Here is an 18,632-nt window from a genome sequence, read left to right as displayed (position 1 = left end):
ACAGAAATAAAATACTTTGAAGTAAGTATAGTGAAATGTATTTAATCAGTTAAAAATTATTCACTGCTCTTCCAATCCTTAGTCTGTTATGCCAGTTACAAAGTAAGACTTAACATGTACCCTATTTTCATCAAGGAAATACAGGACATAAAAATGCAGATCAGGTGTCTTTCATCTTAAATGGGCATGTATCCTCCAGAAAATAACAGAATAGACTCAGTAGTCCATAGTTTTTAAAAAAAATATAAATATGTATATATGCAAAATTGAAGCAATTCTAAAATGTCAGTAGTCTTCGACTACTTCAAAATTATTTTAACCTACTGAAGGTTAGGGAGAATTTAAATGCACACTGCCAACTTATAAAGACATTAGTCCTCTAAGATTTGAAAACAGAATGCAATCAGACCAGTGAATGACTTCAGTAAAGATTGTGGCGAACAACCTGTTCCACTGGTGAAGATCCAAATTCTTGAGAAGTAATGAATCTTTCAAAGGGGCATTTTACAAACTTAGTAAGTTGTGTAATTAAAACCTACCAATCTGTTAGTTATAGTCTATCAATCCATCTATATAACACACTTAAAATACTTCACTGAGTACTGAAAAGGTTGTTGGCAAAGTAACTAATACCACCCTTACTATTCAGTGTCCTATAAAAGATAACTTTAAAAGCAAGGTTGCAGTTAAAAGCTAATAATGCAACATAACTTACCTCTGCTTCTCTTTTTTCTCCTTGTGCCTTTCAAAGTCACGCCCTCTCTCTTTCACCTCCCTTGCCTTTTCTTCTGAACGTTCTTTTGCTTTATGTTTTTCTTTGTGTTTTTTCCCCAAGGGAGTTTCCTCTTGTACTGGAGGAGGAGGGCTAGGGGTACGTGGACCTTTCTTTTTACTCTGGTTACTTTTAGAACTCCTTAAGAGAAATTAACAGGGTTGGGGGGGGGGGGGGGGGTAAAAAAATGAAGAGTTGACAACTATTTCAAACAGTAATTTCTCAGGTGTTCAAAGGAAAGTTATAACATAAAAGGCCTTGAAGCATTTAGGATGGGATTTTCCAACTTCCTTAGCAAGCACCATTCAATAGCAGAACTTGACAGAAAGGTGAATAGAGATGGTAAAATTTTATGTTGAGCTCTTCAATTTATAGCCTTTTTTTCTGAAGTGAACAAAAATCAGAATTGCTCTTGCTCAGGCAGAACCAGTTTTCAAAGATAAAATGCCCTTACATGAACTGCGTACATCAGAAGACAAAAACCACACAGTACCTCGTCTGTTTAGACTCCCATTTCTGCAATGCAGTACCCCAATCACAAACATGAAATTATTTGAACTATTCATGTTTTCAATTTAATGTTAACTACCTGACAGGATGAAGCATCTAAACATTCCCAAACATGCATCTCATAATATGAAATAGTATGTATTTTCCACATAATTTCCCACTAAGAAATCCTATTAACTAGGTATCACTGCATATGTCAGTAGCATACCAGCATTTGCTATACCATTCCTGCACCAGAAATAATGTTGTTCTGCCCCCATTTTAAAGGGAATTTTAAGAAACAGGTTAAATAGGGGATTTTAGCAAACACAGATGTGTCTGATTACACTGCTGCAGTAATGCCTGTCCTATCTAAAAGCTGCAAATAACAATTCAAAATGTCTTGTGGCCAGCAAGAACTATAGAAGCAGGTTTTGGAGATTAACTTTGGTGGCACAGTATCCACCCAGCTAAAAATCCCATGATTTTTACATATTTTATCCTTAATTCTTCTGTGCATCCCCCATATACCTCACTTCTTATTATCTCCTGGATTCTGACAAATTCCCTGCCTTGAAAGTTACTCATTATATCCTGAACAGTAATATGCAATACCAACAGAATGTGCAGTTGGTCAGATTTTAAACACTTGAGTTTAGAGAGGCAGTTTCACAGCCTGCAGCATTTCAAACTAAAGTGTTTTCCACTTTTCAATGGTTTGTATTTTCTCATCACCTCAACAAAGATTCTGGAGATTCAAAGAGAAAAGATCTGCTTGTAAACCATGAAAATAATCAACTGACAATTACATCCATATTACGATTTTCTGCATCAGATTATTCACAATGCACAATTTAGAGATCTTCTCCTAAATTTATATAATAAAGGGCACTGAAAGGAAGGAAAATGGAAAACATTATTTAGGAAAACTCCAGTAATGAATGCAAGTGTGGTTCTCTGTTCTCACTCTCTTGCAAGATGCATCTACATACTGACCTTTGCTGCTCCAAAAGCGGTGAAGAGACAGTAGATGCTTTCTTGTCTTTCTTACTAGCTGAAGATGATGATTTGGGACTGGATCTTCGTTTTGGAGATTTGCTAGACTTTCGTGGTAATGGTGATGGTGATAATTTAGATCTAACCACCTCTGGAGAAATCTTGAGGGAAAGAATACAATTAAACTGTAAGATACTGATACCCAAAAGTGCAACTGTATGCTGATATGTGTGCCAAATATGTAAATTCAACAAGTGAGAGAGAATGAGAAATATGTACATCTCTATTTCAACTTCATCACATTGTTTGCAAAGAACACCATAAAAGGAAGACAACAGATAAAGCATGGAGGAAGAGAAGGTGATGCACTCTGCAATACGTTACAAAAACCATACCTTAAAATTTAAAGTCACTATGCTCACAACTAACATATTGGTCTGAAAGGCATCCTTAGAGGATTTTTTTTTTAAATCTTTCCCAAAATATTAGTGTTTCTAACACCTTCAGCTTTGTCCTCACTCTACCCTGTTACTACAAGGCAAGCTGGAAAATGTGATTGGGAAATGTCTTGTGTTTTCTTTTACATATCCTCTCTGTTACAGATCTTACTAGTTTTTTATCACTAAAACACATTAAATCCTACTCATTTAAGAGCTGACTTTGCAAAGGAGAAAACTTGGTTACTGTGCTGGATGACTGACTTCTAGTACTCAAGTCACATACTAATCATATAGGTGCCAGTTAATTATCATGTAACACAAAAGTGTATTTGTAGCCCAAAAACTTTAAGTCTTCTGGGAAACAATTTGAAGCCTATGAAGTGGCTGATGACTTGTCTTTTTTATTTCACATTTACGTAATACAAACCTCTTTTTTAATTACTATTTCCTCTCGTTTCTCCATGTTTTCCTGTTCCAATTTCATGAGTTCTCTCTGAATCTTTTGGCGCTTCATTTCCAAAGACAGCTCATGATCATAATCATAATTAACATCTCCATTATCAGAGTCTTTATTTGAAGAAAAAAAAAAAGCAAATTGATTAGTAGACAATTTGTTATGAAGAATGTAACAATAACATTTAGCATACTAGATGCCACCCATAAATTTTTCCATTACTTTTAAGCACTGCATGAATGGACCAAGAAAGAATGAATGTCAAATTTCTTCTCCATTTATGTGCGCAAACCTGAAGTAATTCCAGTTAGCTCCATACAAGCTGAAGTTCAACTCTTAAACTTTATTAAAAGGAATACCTTAACTGCTTTCATGGACATTCATCCGAGGTAGCAAGGGAAACACAGTAAATCACTTATTTATATTTAAATAACAAAAAAAAAATTAAAGCTGCATGTCTTCACAAAGAGTGATAATACATTATTTAACTGGTGAACTCACACGAAACAGGTTCATATAGTGATGCAGAGTACTAGAGGGGTTTATTTAACATAGCGTCTTAGAAATCAATTGATACACTTAATTATACGTAAACATTGATTTTAAAATTAAGAGTTCTGTATGAACCTTTTCATGGGATAAACACACACTTGAAGAGCTTACATCTGGTTTTACAACATTATCACTGTTTGGTTTTCACATTAGAAAAACTGCTATTTCTCTCACTTTTTCATTAAGTCACGGACAATTAATATCTTAAGCTCCCAACCTGGCAACTGAAATCTTACTGAAAACTGAATTCACTCAGTCCGTTTATATTAATTTTGTTTATGGCTATTAAGTCTAATACTCAAAGAGCATTTTGGGAAAATATCTGTCAGACAAAAGATAACTTCATTAAAAATTAATAGCTTTCACCCCCTTCCTACATACAGGTACTATATAAAAGGTTTTGCAATAACTACTCAGTCTACAAATTGCCTTCATGTGTCATGAATGCATGGGAATGGTTCAGAGAAAAATGCAGCTCCCAACAGCACAGGTTCTTTCCCAATCTATCCATCCACTTATATAGAACTCAGTAGAAATTAGCAGACAGTAATTCTCCTTCATCCATATACTGACAATTGACACTATTTTGAAAAGAAAAAACCCAAATTCTCAAGATGAAAGTCTCAGTATCTAAAACTTAAGACATTCATACCATATGTTTATATAGACCTTGTGGTTTTTATGTTCCAAATATTTTTGAGTCAGGTTTTATTTCCATGTATACATGTAATAGATCAATTTTTCTTAAAAGTCTGTTTAAAAAAAAAGTCTATAAAGGAGTGAATATATATAATGGCTACTTTTCCATTCCACAATACATTCCAATTCCAATTAAGCACAATATTGCGCTTAAGATAGAGCAAAACAGGACCTGCAACACTTTTAGCAAATAGTATTGAAAAGCTCCGTAGTTACGGACATTTCCAAGGAGCTCCATCCTACAACTTGCAGTGAACTTAATTGCAAATATGTTCACTATATCTGAATTCCCTCAGACGGGATCAGAATTGCCATTATTTTTTCCTGCAATGTTTTAACTACTTCTGAAACACAGACTTAGAAAACCACAGAAACACCACAGTTCAGTAGAAGCTCCTGTAACATCACTATGAGGTGAACTTGGACTTTAACAAAAGTAAAAATTAGGAGAGAAGAAAACTGCCCACAGCAACAATGAAATCACCTAGTAAGTACAAAAAAACCCTCCAAACCCAAAAACTCCCACCCACCAACTCATACAAAAGTAACTACAGAAGGTAATGCAAGACACCTAGCATTCTTCAAGTATTTTTAGAACACAAATATTTCACTGATGTCCACCTTGAACTGTTGTTATTCTAATGGAGACCTTGCTAATAACAGCTCACACAAATTATGCAACAAAAATTGCTGAATTTTGAATTCAAAGGAGTTACACTTTCTTCTCGGACTGACAAGTTCCAAAATTACTTTAGATGCAACTTGGATTCACCTAGTGACCTTAATGAGAAAAATTCACCATGGAATAGACTATACCTAAATTCCTTATTGCCTGAGTAGTCAAAAGAAAATTTTAAAAAGCCTATATTTTTAAAGCTAGTTGATTTAACCACTGTAGCAGTCCAACTCAAATAACTTGTTAGCTCTCCTCAAAAAAAAAAAAAGGCTACTGCATTCTAAGAAAGTATTTTATTTAGAAACCAAATCTTAAAGCATTCCACTTGACACACAGCCCAGAAATCTCAGTTTGTTGAGGCATCAGGGGATTATCAGTTCAATACCGTATACGTACCTTCTCTATTTGTTTCCCAATCCCCATTTTCCTCTTCACTTTCTGGTGTTCGCTCCTTTGTAATTTTGATATCCTCCTTTTCTCTATGTCTTCCTCGTGAAGACTCTTTCTATAAAGGGAAAAATGCCACATTAGAGTAAACAACTTTATTTTTAAAGAAGCCTGAAGAAGCAGGTGTATTTTACACGGTATTTTGGCTGAGGTTTTTTCAAAAAGCATTTTCCCCTTTAGCCCGTTAAACAAATACCTTCCTGAACAAGCAGAGATTCCACAGGCTACATGTTCTAACGCAATTTCATATAATCAGAATGCAAATAGCAGATGAGGAAAAGAGAAGAAAGAATTAATAAAATAAGAAGGCTTAAAGGCAGAGCAAGAGTCAAGCACATATCAGAGAATAAAGTTTAAAACAGGCACCGAAAAAAGAGACTAAGTTCTAAAGACCAGAAGTTTAATGAACATTTTAAAGAGTATAATTTTAACAGCTTGAGCAAGAATTCTCAGCTGTAAATAAGAATATTTATAAGCAAGGCAAATGAGCCTTGGAAGTGGAACCATTTAATTCTTCAGAGGAAAAAGAATGTGAAGGGGAAGGAGATAGCAAAATAAATAAACCCAAAGACCCTTAGCTGGCAGAAGGGGAAAAATTTCTAAAGCAACACAATCGAATCAAGTTCCATTAGCTTTGGGTTTGACTTTCATGGTCTCCAAGACAAGTCTAACTAATGCAGTAGCACCCATTTCCCATGTGGCAGATGTTCCTGTGAACACCTACGAGAACCAGAATTATCCTTACAAGAAAAAAGGTAATTTCAAGCCAATTGATGCTGTGCTGCTCTTCCACCCCTGCTAAATTCCAGTATAAAGCCACACAATTGTGCCTCTGCATCTGCTGAAGCAACATTCTCTAAAAGATCTACCTGGGCTCAAGTGGAATACAGGACAAAGCTTCTTTACTACTAGCAAAAGAAGGAAATTCAAGCTTAGAAGTATCTCAGTTTAATTTATTAAACAGGAAACCAGAACAGCAAAGTACGTCCCATAGCCCTATTGTTCTCACCTCACATAGTGCCCCCTTTTGTTTTTCTGGGGATTCTTTCATGTTGGTATGTGGGAGAAACACCAAGAAAAGGAGATGCCTGAGAATTTCATTAGCTATTCCTTATCAGGACCTAGATCTTGATTTAATTTAAAACCTTAACATCACCTCAGAAACACTTTACAGAAACAACATAAAATTGCAAGCAGTTAGCAAAATATGAGTAAAATTCAATTATTCCTTTTTACTCGGTAACAATGTTAAAAGCTTATCTGTAGTTTAATAATGTAAATCTCTAAAATGATGCAGAAGGTCATAATTTACTGAGTCATGTTGATTGCTGACATTGAATGCAGACAAGTCTACATCCACTAAGCTGCTGTCTCAACATGTATACTAAAGGCATTCAGTCTAAGGGCCAGAATTCTACTATTCCCCAAAGCAAATTACTTTAAAAGAAAATTACTCTGATGAGATCTAAAAAATCTCTAAGTATAACAAGCCTTCTCTGCAACCACTCTTTTCTTTTATAAGACTGTTCTTATTTTTCTAGCCCACCCTCCATGAAGGCCACATCTGTTCCACTGAGCTGTATGCTTGCTATATACTTCAGCTAAGTCCTACAATGCAAACTAACAAAACCATAATTTCTTAAATATTATTTTAGAATAGAAACTAGAATACTAGTTTCTATTAATTTCAACACTACTTCTTACTAGCAATATGAAATGTGAACACTAGGACAACCTCTCTATGCTGATATAAAAAAAACCTCTCAAAGACAATTCATCAAATAACTTCTCATCAAAGAACGTGCAGGAAGTCCATGCTTCAAGTCCAATTTAATAACCCACACTAAAAATACTACACAACCTGAAGGTATTATGCCTACCTCCTCAACTTACAAGCCAATACAAGCATCTTGAATGAGAGTTTATTTTCTACTTTCAGTGGAAAGATTCAGTAGTGACACAATATTATTTCTACAGAAGAACTGAGAACAAAAACAGCTATCAAACTGAAATACTGAATATAGGGGAAGCATAGTATTTTACATTAATATTGTTTAGTTGTCAAAGAAAAAAATTTGACATCACTGCATCTTGAAAAAAAAATAGTTTAGAAATTGAGTATATTTTTCCTGGGGCATGCACATCAAGAACTTAAGTTACAACGGTTTAGAACACATACCTAATTTTTCTCACTGAAAAATCTTCAACTATTCCTTTTTATTTTACTTGTTACACTTGTAACACACTCCATTCCCTCATACTATGGGAATGAAATTCCTTCATATCCTTACAGACCTTTTTTGCCTCTCCCTTAACAAGCCAAGAATAAAGTAAGTTAAGTTCCTAAAGGCCAATCACTTCTTTCACTTGTACTTGAAGATGCTGTATATCCACTTCAGTCACTCTTGTTAACTATTTCTCTGTAGACTCTGTAAAATGCCATTTACTAGATGAGAAACATTACACTTTCATAATTATGTATTTATTTACTAAAAAAAAAATTGTAGCTTGTCCTAAGAGGAAACAACAATTTAGCAGACTTGTCTATGCTGTCTTCAGATGCATGCTCACAGCTTCTCATAGCGCAGGTGTTTATGGACAGACAGACGTCTACAGTTTCATGCTGATGTTCAGTAGAGATGCCACATAAGAAAGGGAAAAATGGATGACATTAAGGCTGCCTTCTGTGAGATTTTACTTAATTTAATGTCTATTCAAGTTGAAGTTCTATGTCCCATGTGATCAGCACTCTACAGCACAAGACTTGATGTCTACTTGAATAAATTTCCCACTACTGCCAGAAGAGCATGGCCAAGCACAAAAGGACTCATCCAATCTGTAAAACATGATTCTAGCCAAGAAGCATTACTCTGTCAACACCGATGGAAAGAAGACTCATATAACCTACAATTCCTGCATTGCAGAAATCTAGGTTTCAACCTTACCAGGTTGCACACGTACATGCAGCAGCAAAATAAACTCATTCCAGAGCACAGGTGCCTTTAAACCTACAGTAAGCTACACATATTACAGCTACAACCTTTTGGGCAAGCACAGTACTACTTTGCTCTAGGTATAATATCTTTAAACTACTGGCACACTACAGAAACATAAGAAAATGAAGTTCCCCTAACATTAAGAGGTATTTTTTCCCCATTTCAGAGATGGAAGACAATGCTGAGTCCTATTTCCAGTGGAAATAGTTAAAAAAACTGCAATGACAAAACCCACAGATATGAAACAAGTGATCCACGTTCCTTACAAAAACCTTCTGAAGTGTACATTAAGTTCCTCCCACTGTTTCTCCCAAATCATACACACCCTCCAGGTTAAGACTTTAGATAAGACTTCATACACACCAGTAACTGTCTTCTCATAAAACAGTGAAAAATTTAAAATAAAAATTTCCAACTGAATACAGTAACAGCAGGAACCTCATCTAATTATTTGTATAATAATTCATACACTAACATACAGTGCTGAAGTAATTCCAAACACAAATCCGAGAAACACAAAAACGACTGAGTTCCATGTAGGTGTCCACATAACACAGCATATTGTCTCTGCAAATAATAGTACAAAGCATGAAGAAATAAAAAGGGATATAGTCTATAAACTGCCCATATAGGAAGTTTCTTCCTAAATACATACAGATTGTACTTGTTATCTTATGTCTCCAAAGGAAAAAAAAAAATCTCTTCTGAAAAGATTTTCTACCAGTTATACTGTCTTAGCTTCTTGTGGAACCTATTCAGCTTCGTGTGTCTATTTCCTGGTAACCAGGTAGAACTGTTATGTATAATGTAAATAGCATTTCCCCTTGTCATTTTGAAATTTGCCACTCTTTCTACTGGGATAAAGTATGAATATGGCGCATCTAACTTACATTCTCTCAAACATATGTTATATGCATTCATCCCACGTCCCTTCTTCTCCCCAGTTTATTTCTCACCTCTTTGCCCGCTTCAAGAAGACCTTTTGTATTTTCTTGCATACAGGTGATGACAACCAAACAGCATTTCAAATAACACTGGACCATTAATTTCTACAGCATGTTATCGATCATATTCTATTCCATTTTTATATACCTGAATGTTTGCTTCTGCAACTGTGACTTCACTTTGAACACATGGTTTCATTGAGCTGTCCACAACAACTTATTTTTCTACTGCGTGGTTTCATTTACTTTAAAAAAATTAATTCATTTTTTTTGTTTCAAATACTTTCTTCATTGTGCATTACCTTGCACTTGCCAACACCGAGTTTCATCTGCCATTGTACTGCCAAAAACTATCTTTGCCAACCCCCATAGCATTTCTCAGACTTCTTAAGTACTGTTTTCAAATCTTCTGCAAAGTTCAACATTTGGGATGTCCAATGTTTTTTCTACATTCTTTATAGTTCTATAAAATGAATTACAATAGCATTCTGTGCAATTAAATTTCAAATTAATTTAAAATTTTCCCCTTAGCTGGCTTCTAAACCTAAAATATTATTATACCTGCTATTCTTTGACTATCGATACATATGCCTCAAAAGCCTTGTTTCAAAACAAGTTTGACCTACGTCAGGCAGTTCTCTCTTAACCACTACTCTCCGTCAAAGTTTCAGTCTGGTGAAGCACAGATTTTGTCTGCAGGAATGTTTCTGATCGGTCTTTTGTCTTTAATTTTTAACCAAAATTATGAAGCTTCCTATGGAACAAGCTACCTTTCTTTATTTCAAAGCTTTCTTATCAAGTTCTGCTGTTTCCCCAAAAGCTTTAATAAAATATGGAAACACCACATATTAGATCTCCACCATAACAGCAGCTCTACCAATGGAGCAAGATTTTTCTTAGTAGTTCAATCACTTGAGTCTTCTGTCCTTTTAGATATCCTGGTTCTTTGCAAAGCAACTCTTGACGGCTGTCCCTCTTCATCTATTTGCTCCAGAATATTTTCTTTGATATCCTGTATTTTGAGAGTTGCCTCCATGGAACTAAAACAAAAGTTCAGCTGTTTTCTCAATCTTCCATTTTATGAGATTGAAGCAGAGCAGTTTTTACTCTGCTGGGTGCTTAATCTATAAGTAATTCTTTGATATTTTAACATTAATTCTCCAATTCCTTTAGATTCTTGCTTCCAGTTCACTTTCAGTTGGGTTTTAGTTGTTTAAGAGTATTTTATTATTACATTAAGAGAGCATTATAAAAAGCAAGGTTAACTAACCAAAAGAATTACATCAAAATTAGAGTTGCACCAGGACAGAAGTTACGGCAAATTTTTTAATGACGGTTGGAAAAAAAATTTTCCCACCAACCATGTACTCAATAACTGAACAGTTTATTCAAACTATTAGAAAATAAAAGAAACACATTTCAGTAAAAAGACTGAGAGTTTACACAAATTAACAGCAACTGGAAACGTGATTGGAAGGTAAGCCATTCTGTTAAATTTAATGATAGCAGCTGCTGCTGATTTATTTACAGCTGACAAAAAAAAATCATTTTACACAGCAAGTAGGAACAGACCAAGAGGAAATGATAGAACATTGTTAATACCTGCAGAAGCAAAACTGATTTTTTACAAATAAAACCTTTTAAAGATTCTTCATATGAAGATGGTCTTAAACATGGTGAAGTAACACAGTGGAGCTATTGCTACACAGGTACAGGGTCACACTATGAAGTCTATCCCTATTTGTAACATCAGAAACAGGTAACAATTAAAAAAAAATTAAATACTGTTATATATGAGGGCCACAGGGTTGAAAAATATTTTTACAAAATAAGAACAATAATGAATTTTTTGCAAAATCCATAAAGTGAGCAGTTGGGGTGCCTGATGAGTATGTCAGGTGGAAGGTAAAATGAAGCAGCACAATAGTAACTGCAGGGTTTCATCAAAAGCAAATTTGGGGTGAACAACTTAAGCCAGGATGCATGTATACAAGGGATATGAATCAGTGTTGGGGGAAAAATAATGGAGTACTGAAACAATGGTTAATATACCTTCTTGGTAATAATCAAAGAGTCTGCACTGTTATTAAATACCTGTTTATCAGTATTTAGAACACATTTTAAGTCTGTGGGATTTAGAAAATCTTTGGGAACCGAAAGACCAAAAAGCACTATAAAACTGCAAAACAGTACAATTGTTAAGACACTTCATTAACAAAAAAAGTGAAATGCTATGTACAGAATGATCAGTTCCTTAAAACATTTTTAATATTACAAGTCACAACAGTAAGGTTTCTAGGACACACTGCCCAATTGCTACTGAGGGATTCTGGAGTTCTGCAAACTCCACTCTTACCCTAACAGGAGAGGATGATTCCTCTGTACTTCGTTTCTGTGGCTCTGCCTCAACATCTTGACGTTTGTTCTTCATTCTTTCCCGAAGATCTCCAGTGGGTCTTTCTGGTGACCTATGTAATACAGAAACATAATATAACCAGCTCTATGGGACTATTTTTAAAGGAATATTATCTGTCTTTTAATTATTATTTTATTAGTATATCCAGAAAAATCTAAACCTCCCACCCGGAGGCAAGGTGGATGAGTAAGAAAATACTCCATTCTAAAGGGCTTAGCATTACAAAAACCCCAATCCCTTCAGAAAGTCAAGGAAGACTTGATTCTAAGAAGAAAAATTACTTTCTGTTTATATGGCATGACTCAGTTACTACTCTCCATCAGCTTCAGGTGATCCCATCCAGAATAACCTTTTTCTGACCATTATGCAAATGTGTTTTGCAATCACTCCTACCAAATATTTCAAGATTTAGCCTTCTCCATAATCTAAGATGCAACAATTTTTATATAAATTATATACATAGAAGTGTCTCTGTATATATATTATACATACTTAAAACCACAATTTATGCAGAATCAAACTACTATAGACCAGCAATGACAGTCACAGAGAAGCACAACTCTGAATGTGGATGAAGTCTGCAAGCAGAGATAACAACCTAGGGCACCATCTTCCCATCTAGGTGAGGTCTATGTGAGGCTGCCACAGAGGAAAACACTACTGCAAGACCATGAACCAGAAATTAACTCTTGGAGGCATCTTCCGTCTTGCAGTAATATAATTAACTTATTATCTAATTACAAAGTACTGGTCATGCACTTTTCGGATACAGTTTCTGTAAAAGATACTACTGTGATGGGGAATGAGAGAAGGAACATCCTACACTACTATAATTTTGTCACCTCTTAGTATGGGATTAATGAGTTTGTTCACTCTTTATGGGTTAAAAGAGAATAACCTTTGAATTGGTGGGGCCCAGGGTTGCCCAGAGAAGCTGGGCACAGAGAATCAGGGGCACAGGTTGCCCAGAGAAGCTGTGGATGCTCCATTCCTGACAGTGTTCTAGGCCAGGCTGGTTGGGGCTCTGAGCAACCTGGTGTAGTGGAAGGTGTCCCTGCCCATGGCAGGGGGATTGGAACCTGCTGATCTTTAAGGTCCCTTTCAACACAAAGCATTCTGTGATTCTATGATTCAAATTCTTAAGATAAGGGAATGTAGGAACTGTTTCAGACGATCTTTTGGCTCAAGAAAACAAATTTTCTCTTCACGTACATTTGGCTTTATACTGAGTTTAGTACTTCTGTGATGGCTGTTAGCTGTACTTATCGACTCTTCTATGACATGGCCACATACAAGTACTACATCTGTCAACTGACACTAAAGAATCATGAAGATACACTAATGCTGTGTTTTGATTAGAAAACTTATACGTAATATATGAAAAATGAAAGTGGCATTTCTTTCTTTTCAGTTTGAAACAGTTTCCATTGAGAAAATAATTTCTCCCACTCTTCCTGTCCCATTATTCATAAAGGGTAAGACTGCCTTTCACAGTCAATGCATACAAAAATTTAATACCATTTCATTTTCAATCTGCACGTATTTGAAAAAGTCATTTTTTCCATTTCATCCCTGCACTGTTTCCTATATTTAATTCTTTAAACTGTATCATAGGGTTAAATGTATGAGGACCTACAGAGACAAAGACCAGTGACTGCTCTCATTTTTCAATGCATTTAATTCTCCATGAAATTGTAAGTACATGTCAATCTAGATCAGAGGAAATGTACAGAAGAGTAGAGCTCTGCTTTTTTCATCATTAAGGATCAAATAATAGCCAGCATACAAGTATAAATAAGTTATCTTCTTTGCATGCATGCATGACTATATGATCTTTAAAGTCTCTGGATTTAGTCAAGGTTATGATTTAAAGTATTTTTCCCCTGCCCCATATTAAAAAGGTAATTCTTTGCATTACCAAAACTCTCTGAAGCATTCCAACCATCAGCTACCTCAACAAATAAACTGTCTTTCAGCATTAAAATGAAATTCAACACCTTAATTTTTAATAATATTTAAGCTACAAATACAAAGTGTTTGGATTAACAAAACTGAAAATTAAGTTAAAAGGCAGAAAGATTATCAATAATTTATTTGTAATATTGTTCCTCAAGAGGAATACTTTCAGGAAAAAATCCCAGTAGCTGAAGAAAGCAAGAGAACTTGCACCAAATGCAGCACATGTACCTTACAGAGTGACATCTGATATTTTAATACCTTTTTTTTTTAAGTTATAGGCTGGAATAAAGAAAACAAAATATCCAAGCCATTTTACCTTCAATTAATTTAAAAAAAAATGTATTTTGCTAAAGCATTACTCAAATCTACTTAAATATAAAAGTTAGGAAATAAACCACATATTTAAAAGGTACACATTCAGGGCTGGGGTTTGTTGGTCAATTTTTAGTTTAGTTTTGCTATTACTGGGTCAGCTTTTTTCAGCTTTAGTAGAACACCAAAGCAAAGTCATGGTAATCATCCTATCTCTCCTTCCCCAAAGACATCATAACCCTCCAAAAACTAATAAAATAAGACTGACAATTAGTCAAATATTAAGAAATAATTACTCAGGAAGCCATGACTGTTTTCAGATGCTTTGGCTAAATGCACAGAAAACCAAGCTGGTCTACTAGCTTATTTTCCTGTGCACCACAGCTTCATTTCCACAAACTTTCCCCCAGACCACTCCAAAAGGGATTTTTGGTTGTTCCAGATCATGCTCACTGTTAAACTTGAACAGATCGTGACAATTTACCTCCTCAGTTTAAGATGATGAGGCTAGACTGCAACTGCCAGAACCTTTCACACAAAAGGCATTATGCAATTTCTTTTTAATATTTTGAGCTGGGCCCATCTTTTAAATAAGGTCTAAAATGCAGAATTTCCTCCTTTTAAATGCCAGTTAAGTGATTTTAAACAGCATTACTTCCTGCCACAGTTCTCCATGTTCAACAGCATTTAAGAAATGCTCATTCTTAACAGTGCCTTCATTTGCTCCTGTACTTCTTACAGTGTCAGGAACAAGTATCCAGCAACAGGCACACCTTGCAACACACCTACCTGAGGGTATCACTGTGTACCTGTGTGAGAGCACACGTATGCAGAGATGACCAATAGTTGTGTATTATGTACATATTATAACTGCTCAAGAAACACTGTCCCATTTTCCAATTTCCCGTACAACAATATTTGAAGCTTTCAAAATCCATACATTCTTTCCTAATACAACTGCTGACTTGGTTTGGTTTTCAAGTGCAGTGTGATTATCCCAAATACAGAGGATCAGTCAGACTAAAAAAAGGGCCCAGCAATGGGCATGAAGGAGCCAGACAGGAAGATGCTCAGCAGCTAACCAATAATCTACAAGGGCACAAAGAGCAGAATTCCTTGTGAGATCACATGTTTACAGGCAGCTCTTAGTTAGCTTCTCCTTAATTCTGATGATGGGAAGACTGGCAGGACTAATTCTGAATTCTTAATGCTATCATCAGGTAAGCCTCATGTAAAAATATGTTAGGTTTTATTTTTAAAGCAAGACTCTAATTCGTGCTGTGAGAGGCAGCATTAGTGCTGAAATGGAACAATCTTTACACACTTTAGATCTAGTCACGTTTTCCTACTCTCTGGTGTCCGGTGGTGTTTTGAACTATGGGAGACATTATGGTCAGAAAAAACCATTAACAATAGGATTTACTGCAGACAGGTATGGAACTTGAGGCAGAAGGTGTGAAGACAGGCAGCAAGACATGCTTTGTCTGACCCAGCTCCTCACAAAGCAGATGAGACTTCCCTGAGAGGCATGGCTGAAAACATGCAGAGACACTGCCATTTTGTTATCCCAGATATTTGAAAAATAGTATTGCTTTAACTGAACTGATGTAGAAGCAGTGTTAGTTTGGCTTGCCTGAAGCTAATAAAATTGCATTTGAAGTGCCTGGATAACATTTGTGAAAAATCTCTCTAATGTTAAATGGCACGAAAATGCCAACATTTTATTATGTACATATTATGTACCAGCTTTTTCTATGCCTGGCCAAGAGCTATTAGTGGAAACTTTTGAAGACAGGCACAGTTATTTCATTTGTCTGTTTTGGGGGGTGTGTGTGGGTGGTGGGCTTTCTCCCCCTACTTTTAAGAACACCTTTATTAAATGCTGAATGTGACATGTAAATAAGCAGGAAGATTTGTCCTTTGACTTTTCATATAGCCCTAGTAAAAAAGTTAGCAATAAGAATAAGGAAATCAACATTTTTCTTAAATGTCAGTGACGACAGTGAAGCAGAAACACAGCTTTAATCATTAAAAGAAATGTCACTTTTCTTCAAATGACCAAGCAGAACTATGCATTGAGTGTTCCAAACACTGAAAGCAAGGAGAAAGTGACATTATAACAGTTTTAAAATTTAATCCTCACCAGTAAATCACTTACTTTATTCATTTAGAACATTCAGAGCAGAACAGAGTAAAATCTTTTTACACACCAAAAGAAATATTAAATTCAGTGATGTATTTTGTATCCCAGCTGCTACCACCTTAGAAGCAATGGAAGATCAGACAAGCAAAGTCAAGATCATTCCAAGAGCATGCCACAGGAACAGGAAAAAGAACCAGACACAGAACCCTAACCTCATGCCAACCTTCCTGTTGGTGCTTTACTCTTTCATGCTTCAATGTGCCAATCCATAATCCATAGGTAATATTGGCATCATGAAGGACAGCTGTTTGCAAATTGTGAAGCCTTCACAGGAAGGGGTACTATGCTAAAACCATAACATCTTTCTTTCCTTTATAGCAAGAATACCACAAGCTTACTGCCATACTTGGTTTCAGTTAAGTTAGGTGTTAGGTCACACAAAGGACAGTTGTAAAAAAAATTGCATTTTACTAACATTTAAAGAGACATGTAATAAAAAATGTTCTCTTTTGAAAAATGAGGTAACTATTTGCATCACCCTCTACAGTACCAGACATTTTTCTATATCTGATAGATAAAACCACAAAGCCATGTTCTGATGAGAATTGTTTTCTCACAACAGGAGAGAAAGGACAGACATTCATCACGCAACATAGCAAAGGCAGAAGGGCTGTGAGTGTGAGCACTGCTGTAAGTAATTGCAAACCAGCATTTTAGCACAAGACAGAAAAGTATACCAGAAAGCTGCAGTGGGACTAGTCCAAAACAAAAACGTATTAAGGTACTTAACTTCCCATTTCAAGTAATATATAGTTAATCTGCATCCAGTTGACTATTCATTTTTTTAAAGCTGTATACACACAAAAATCCTGCACACTGCCAAAATAATTGTCTTAAGTAGCTTCATAAGGCAACTGGTTATTGATACAACATACAATTAGGCACACCACAGCATTTCACTTAAAACAAAAAACAACAAAACAAAAGACAGAGTTGCAAAAGCTATTTTCCTACAGCATGTGAAGAATTCAAAGTGAGTTCTTGATTTACCTTCTATAACTGCTGCTATAGCCTTTACCTCGTGGTGAAGGGCCATGTACGAATCTACATGTGTTCCCATAGAGGCAGTTGCCAGTCTTCAGCCAGTTACGGCACTGTGTCTAAGAGACAGACATTACTGGGTGAATTTCACACTCCTTTCTGGAAATACCATTGGTGTGAGTGTGTGGCAGAACAAACAAATGACTCCACATTAGGTCCCATTTATCTGTAACTTCTGTCCACCAGTAATATAATCGATTAAAAAAAATAATCAACAAAGAGTAACAGGTCTGGCAGGGAAAAATTTAGGTTGGTGGAAATATTATTAATATGCATAGTACTACTGCTCCATCCAGAAGCTGGCACAACACAGTTTTTGAAAATTCTAGTATTAGCATGTTGAACATCCATGCGTTAAGGAGATCTTTTCACCTTTACTTAACCCTCAATAACATCTGAGCATTTGGTGCTTGTGAACTACTCTTTCCCACCACACAAATCCTGGAAAAGAAGATGCTGGGGTGGGGAGAAAAAGAAGAACACTTTTACAACTCACCTCTGCAGTACTTCCAGTGCTGGGTCCAAGCCTTTCAAACACACTGGGTCTTCGGGATGTGCTATCGGATATGGTCTTGGTATTTTCCACTGTGACCTTCCTTCTAATTTTTGACATTTTGTACTACTTCAACCAAAAAAAAAAAGCAAAACTGTAAAATCCTTCAGTTTGGGGCTATTGGCACTGAACTCACATGAATAAAATAGTACGATATACGTTGCAAGAGTTGCTGCAGAGGTGATGAAGAAAGAAAAACATCATAAATGAGTGAAATGTATCTATTAACACAGAATGCTTCTGACTTGAACTGTCAGCTGAACACCAGTAACGATAATTTTTCATTTTATTTCATGACCTGCTTTGGATTCTTCAGCTTCCCTTTGGGAAAGATCATATGACATGTTATTCATTTAGGCAGCAAACACCACACAGGACTGATGCTTTGTGCATCAGAAATACATGATGAAAGAAACTCAAGTGACTTAAAGTGAACAGAACCTTAAATGTTATTTGACCAACCTCTCAGAAACCAGCTCCAACCACTAAAAACACCTCCCACTTTTGAAACAAATTTCAAAAAATGAGAGCTTTATCTTTCCCCCCCCTTGTTGTGTATGACAACCTACTGAAAACCATCTTGCTATCATCCACAGCCCGTGTTTGTTACCAGTTTGATTCCTACAACTATTTGTAATTACATGAGTTTAGGAGAAAAAAAAAACAACTCCATAATGATGATG

General features: G+C 35.7%; 1 protein-coding gene across 5 annotated transcripts in view; it reads right to left on the bottom strand.

Annotated features, from left to right (window-relative positions):
- ZC3H13 (zinc finger CCCH-type containing 13) overlaps positions 1-18,432 on the bottom strand; it is a 40,707-nt gene extending 22,275 nt beyond the window's left edge. For 3 of the 5 annotated variants that reach the window (XM_062487710.1, XM_062487711.1, XM_062487715.1), the window contains exons 1-7: positions 17,893-18,432; positions 17,346-17,455; positions 11,822-11,933; positions 5,475-5,583; positions 3,125-3,264; positions 2,258-2,418; positions 716-913 (exon numbers count right to left, since the gene is read on the bottom strand). In XM_062487710.1, the coding sequence (XP_062343694.1) occupies positions 716-913; positions 2,258-2,418; positions 3,125-3,264; positions 5,475-5,583; positions 11,822-11,933; positions 17,346-17,455; positions 17,893-18,009 (947 nt within the window). In that variant the 5' untranslated portion in view covers positions 18,010-18,432. The remainder of the gene's footprint in view (positions 1-715; positions 914-2,257; positions 2,419-3,124; positions 3,265-5,474; positions 5,584-11,821; positions 11,934-17,345; positions 17,456-17,892) is intronic. The other 2 variants (XM_062487714.1, XM_062487712.1) reach the window with 2 other exon arrangements.
- Between the last annotated feature and the right edge of the window lie 200 nt (positions 18,433-18,632).

Source organism: Cinclus cinclus, chromosome 2, assembly GCF_963662255.1.
Source record: "Cinclus cinclus chromosome 2, bCinCin1.1, whole genome shotgun sequence".
NCBI lineage: Eukaryota > Metazoa > Chordata > Aves > Passeriformes > Cinclidae > Cinclus > Cinclus cinclus.
The sequence above is the reverse complement of the archived record's forward strand: the minus strand, read 5'-3'. Positions and strand labels throughout refer to the sequence as shown.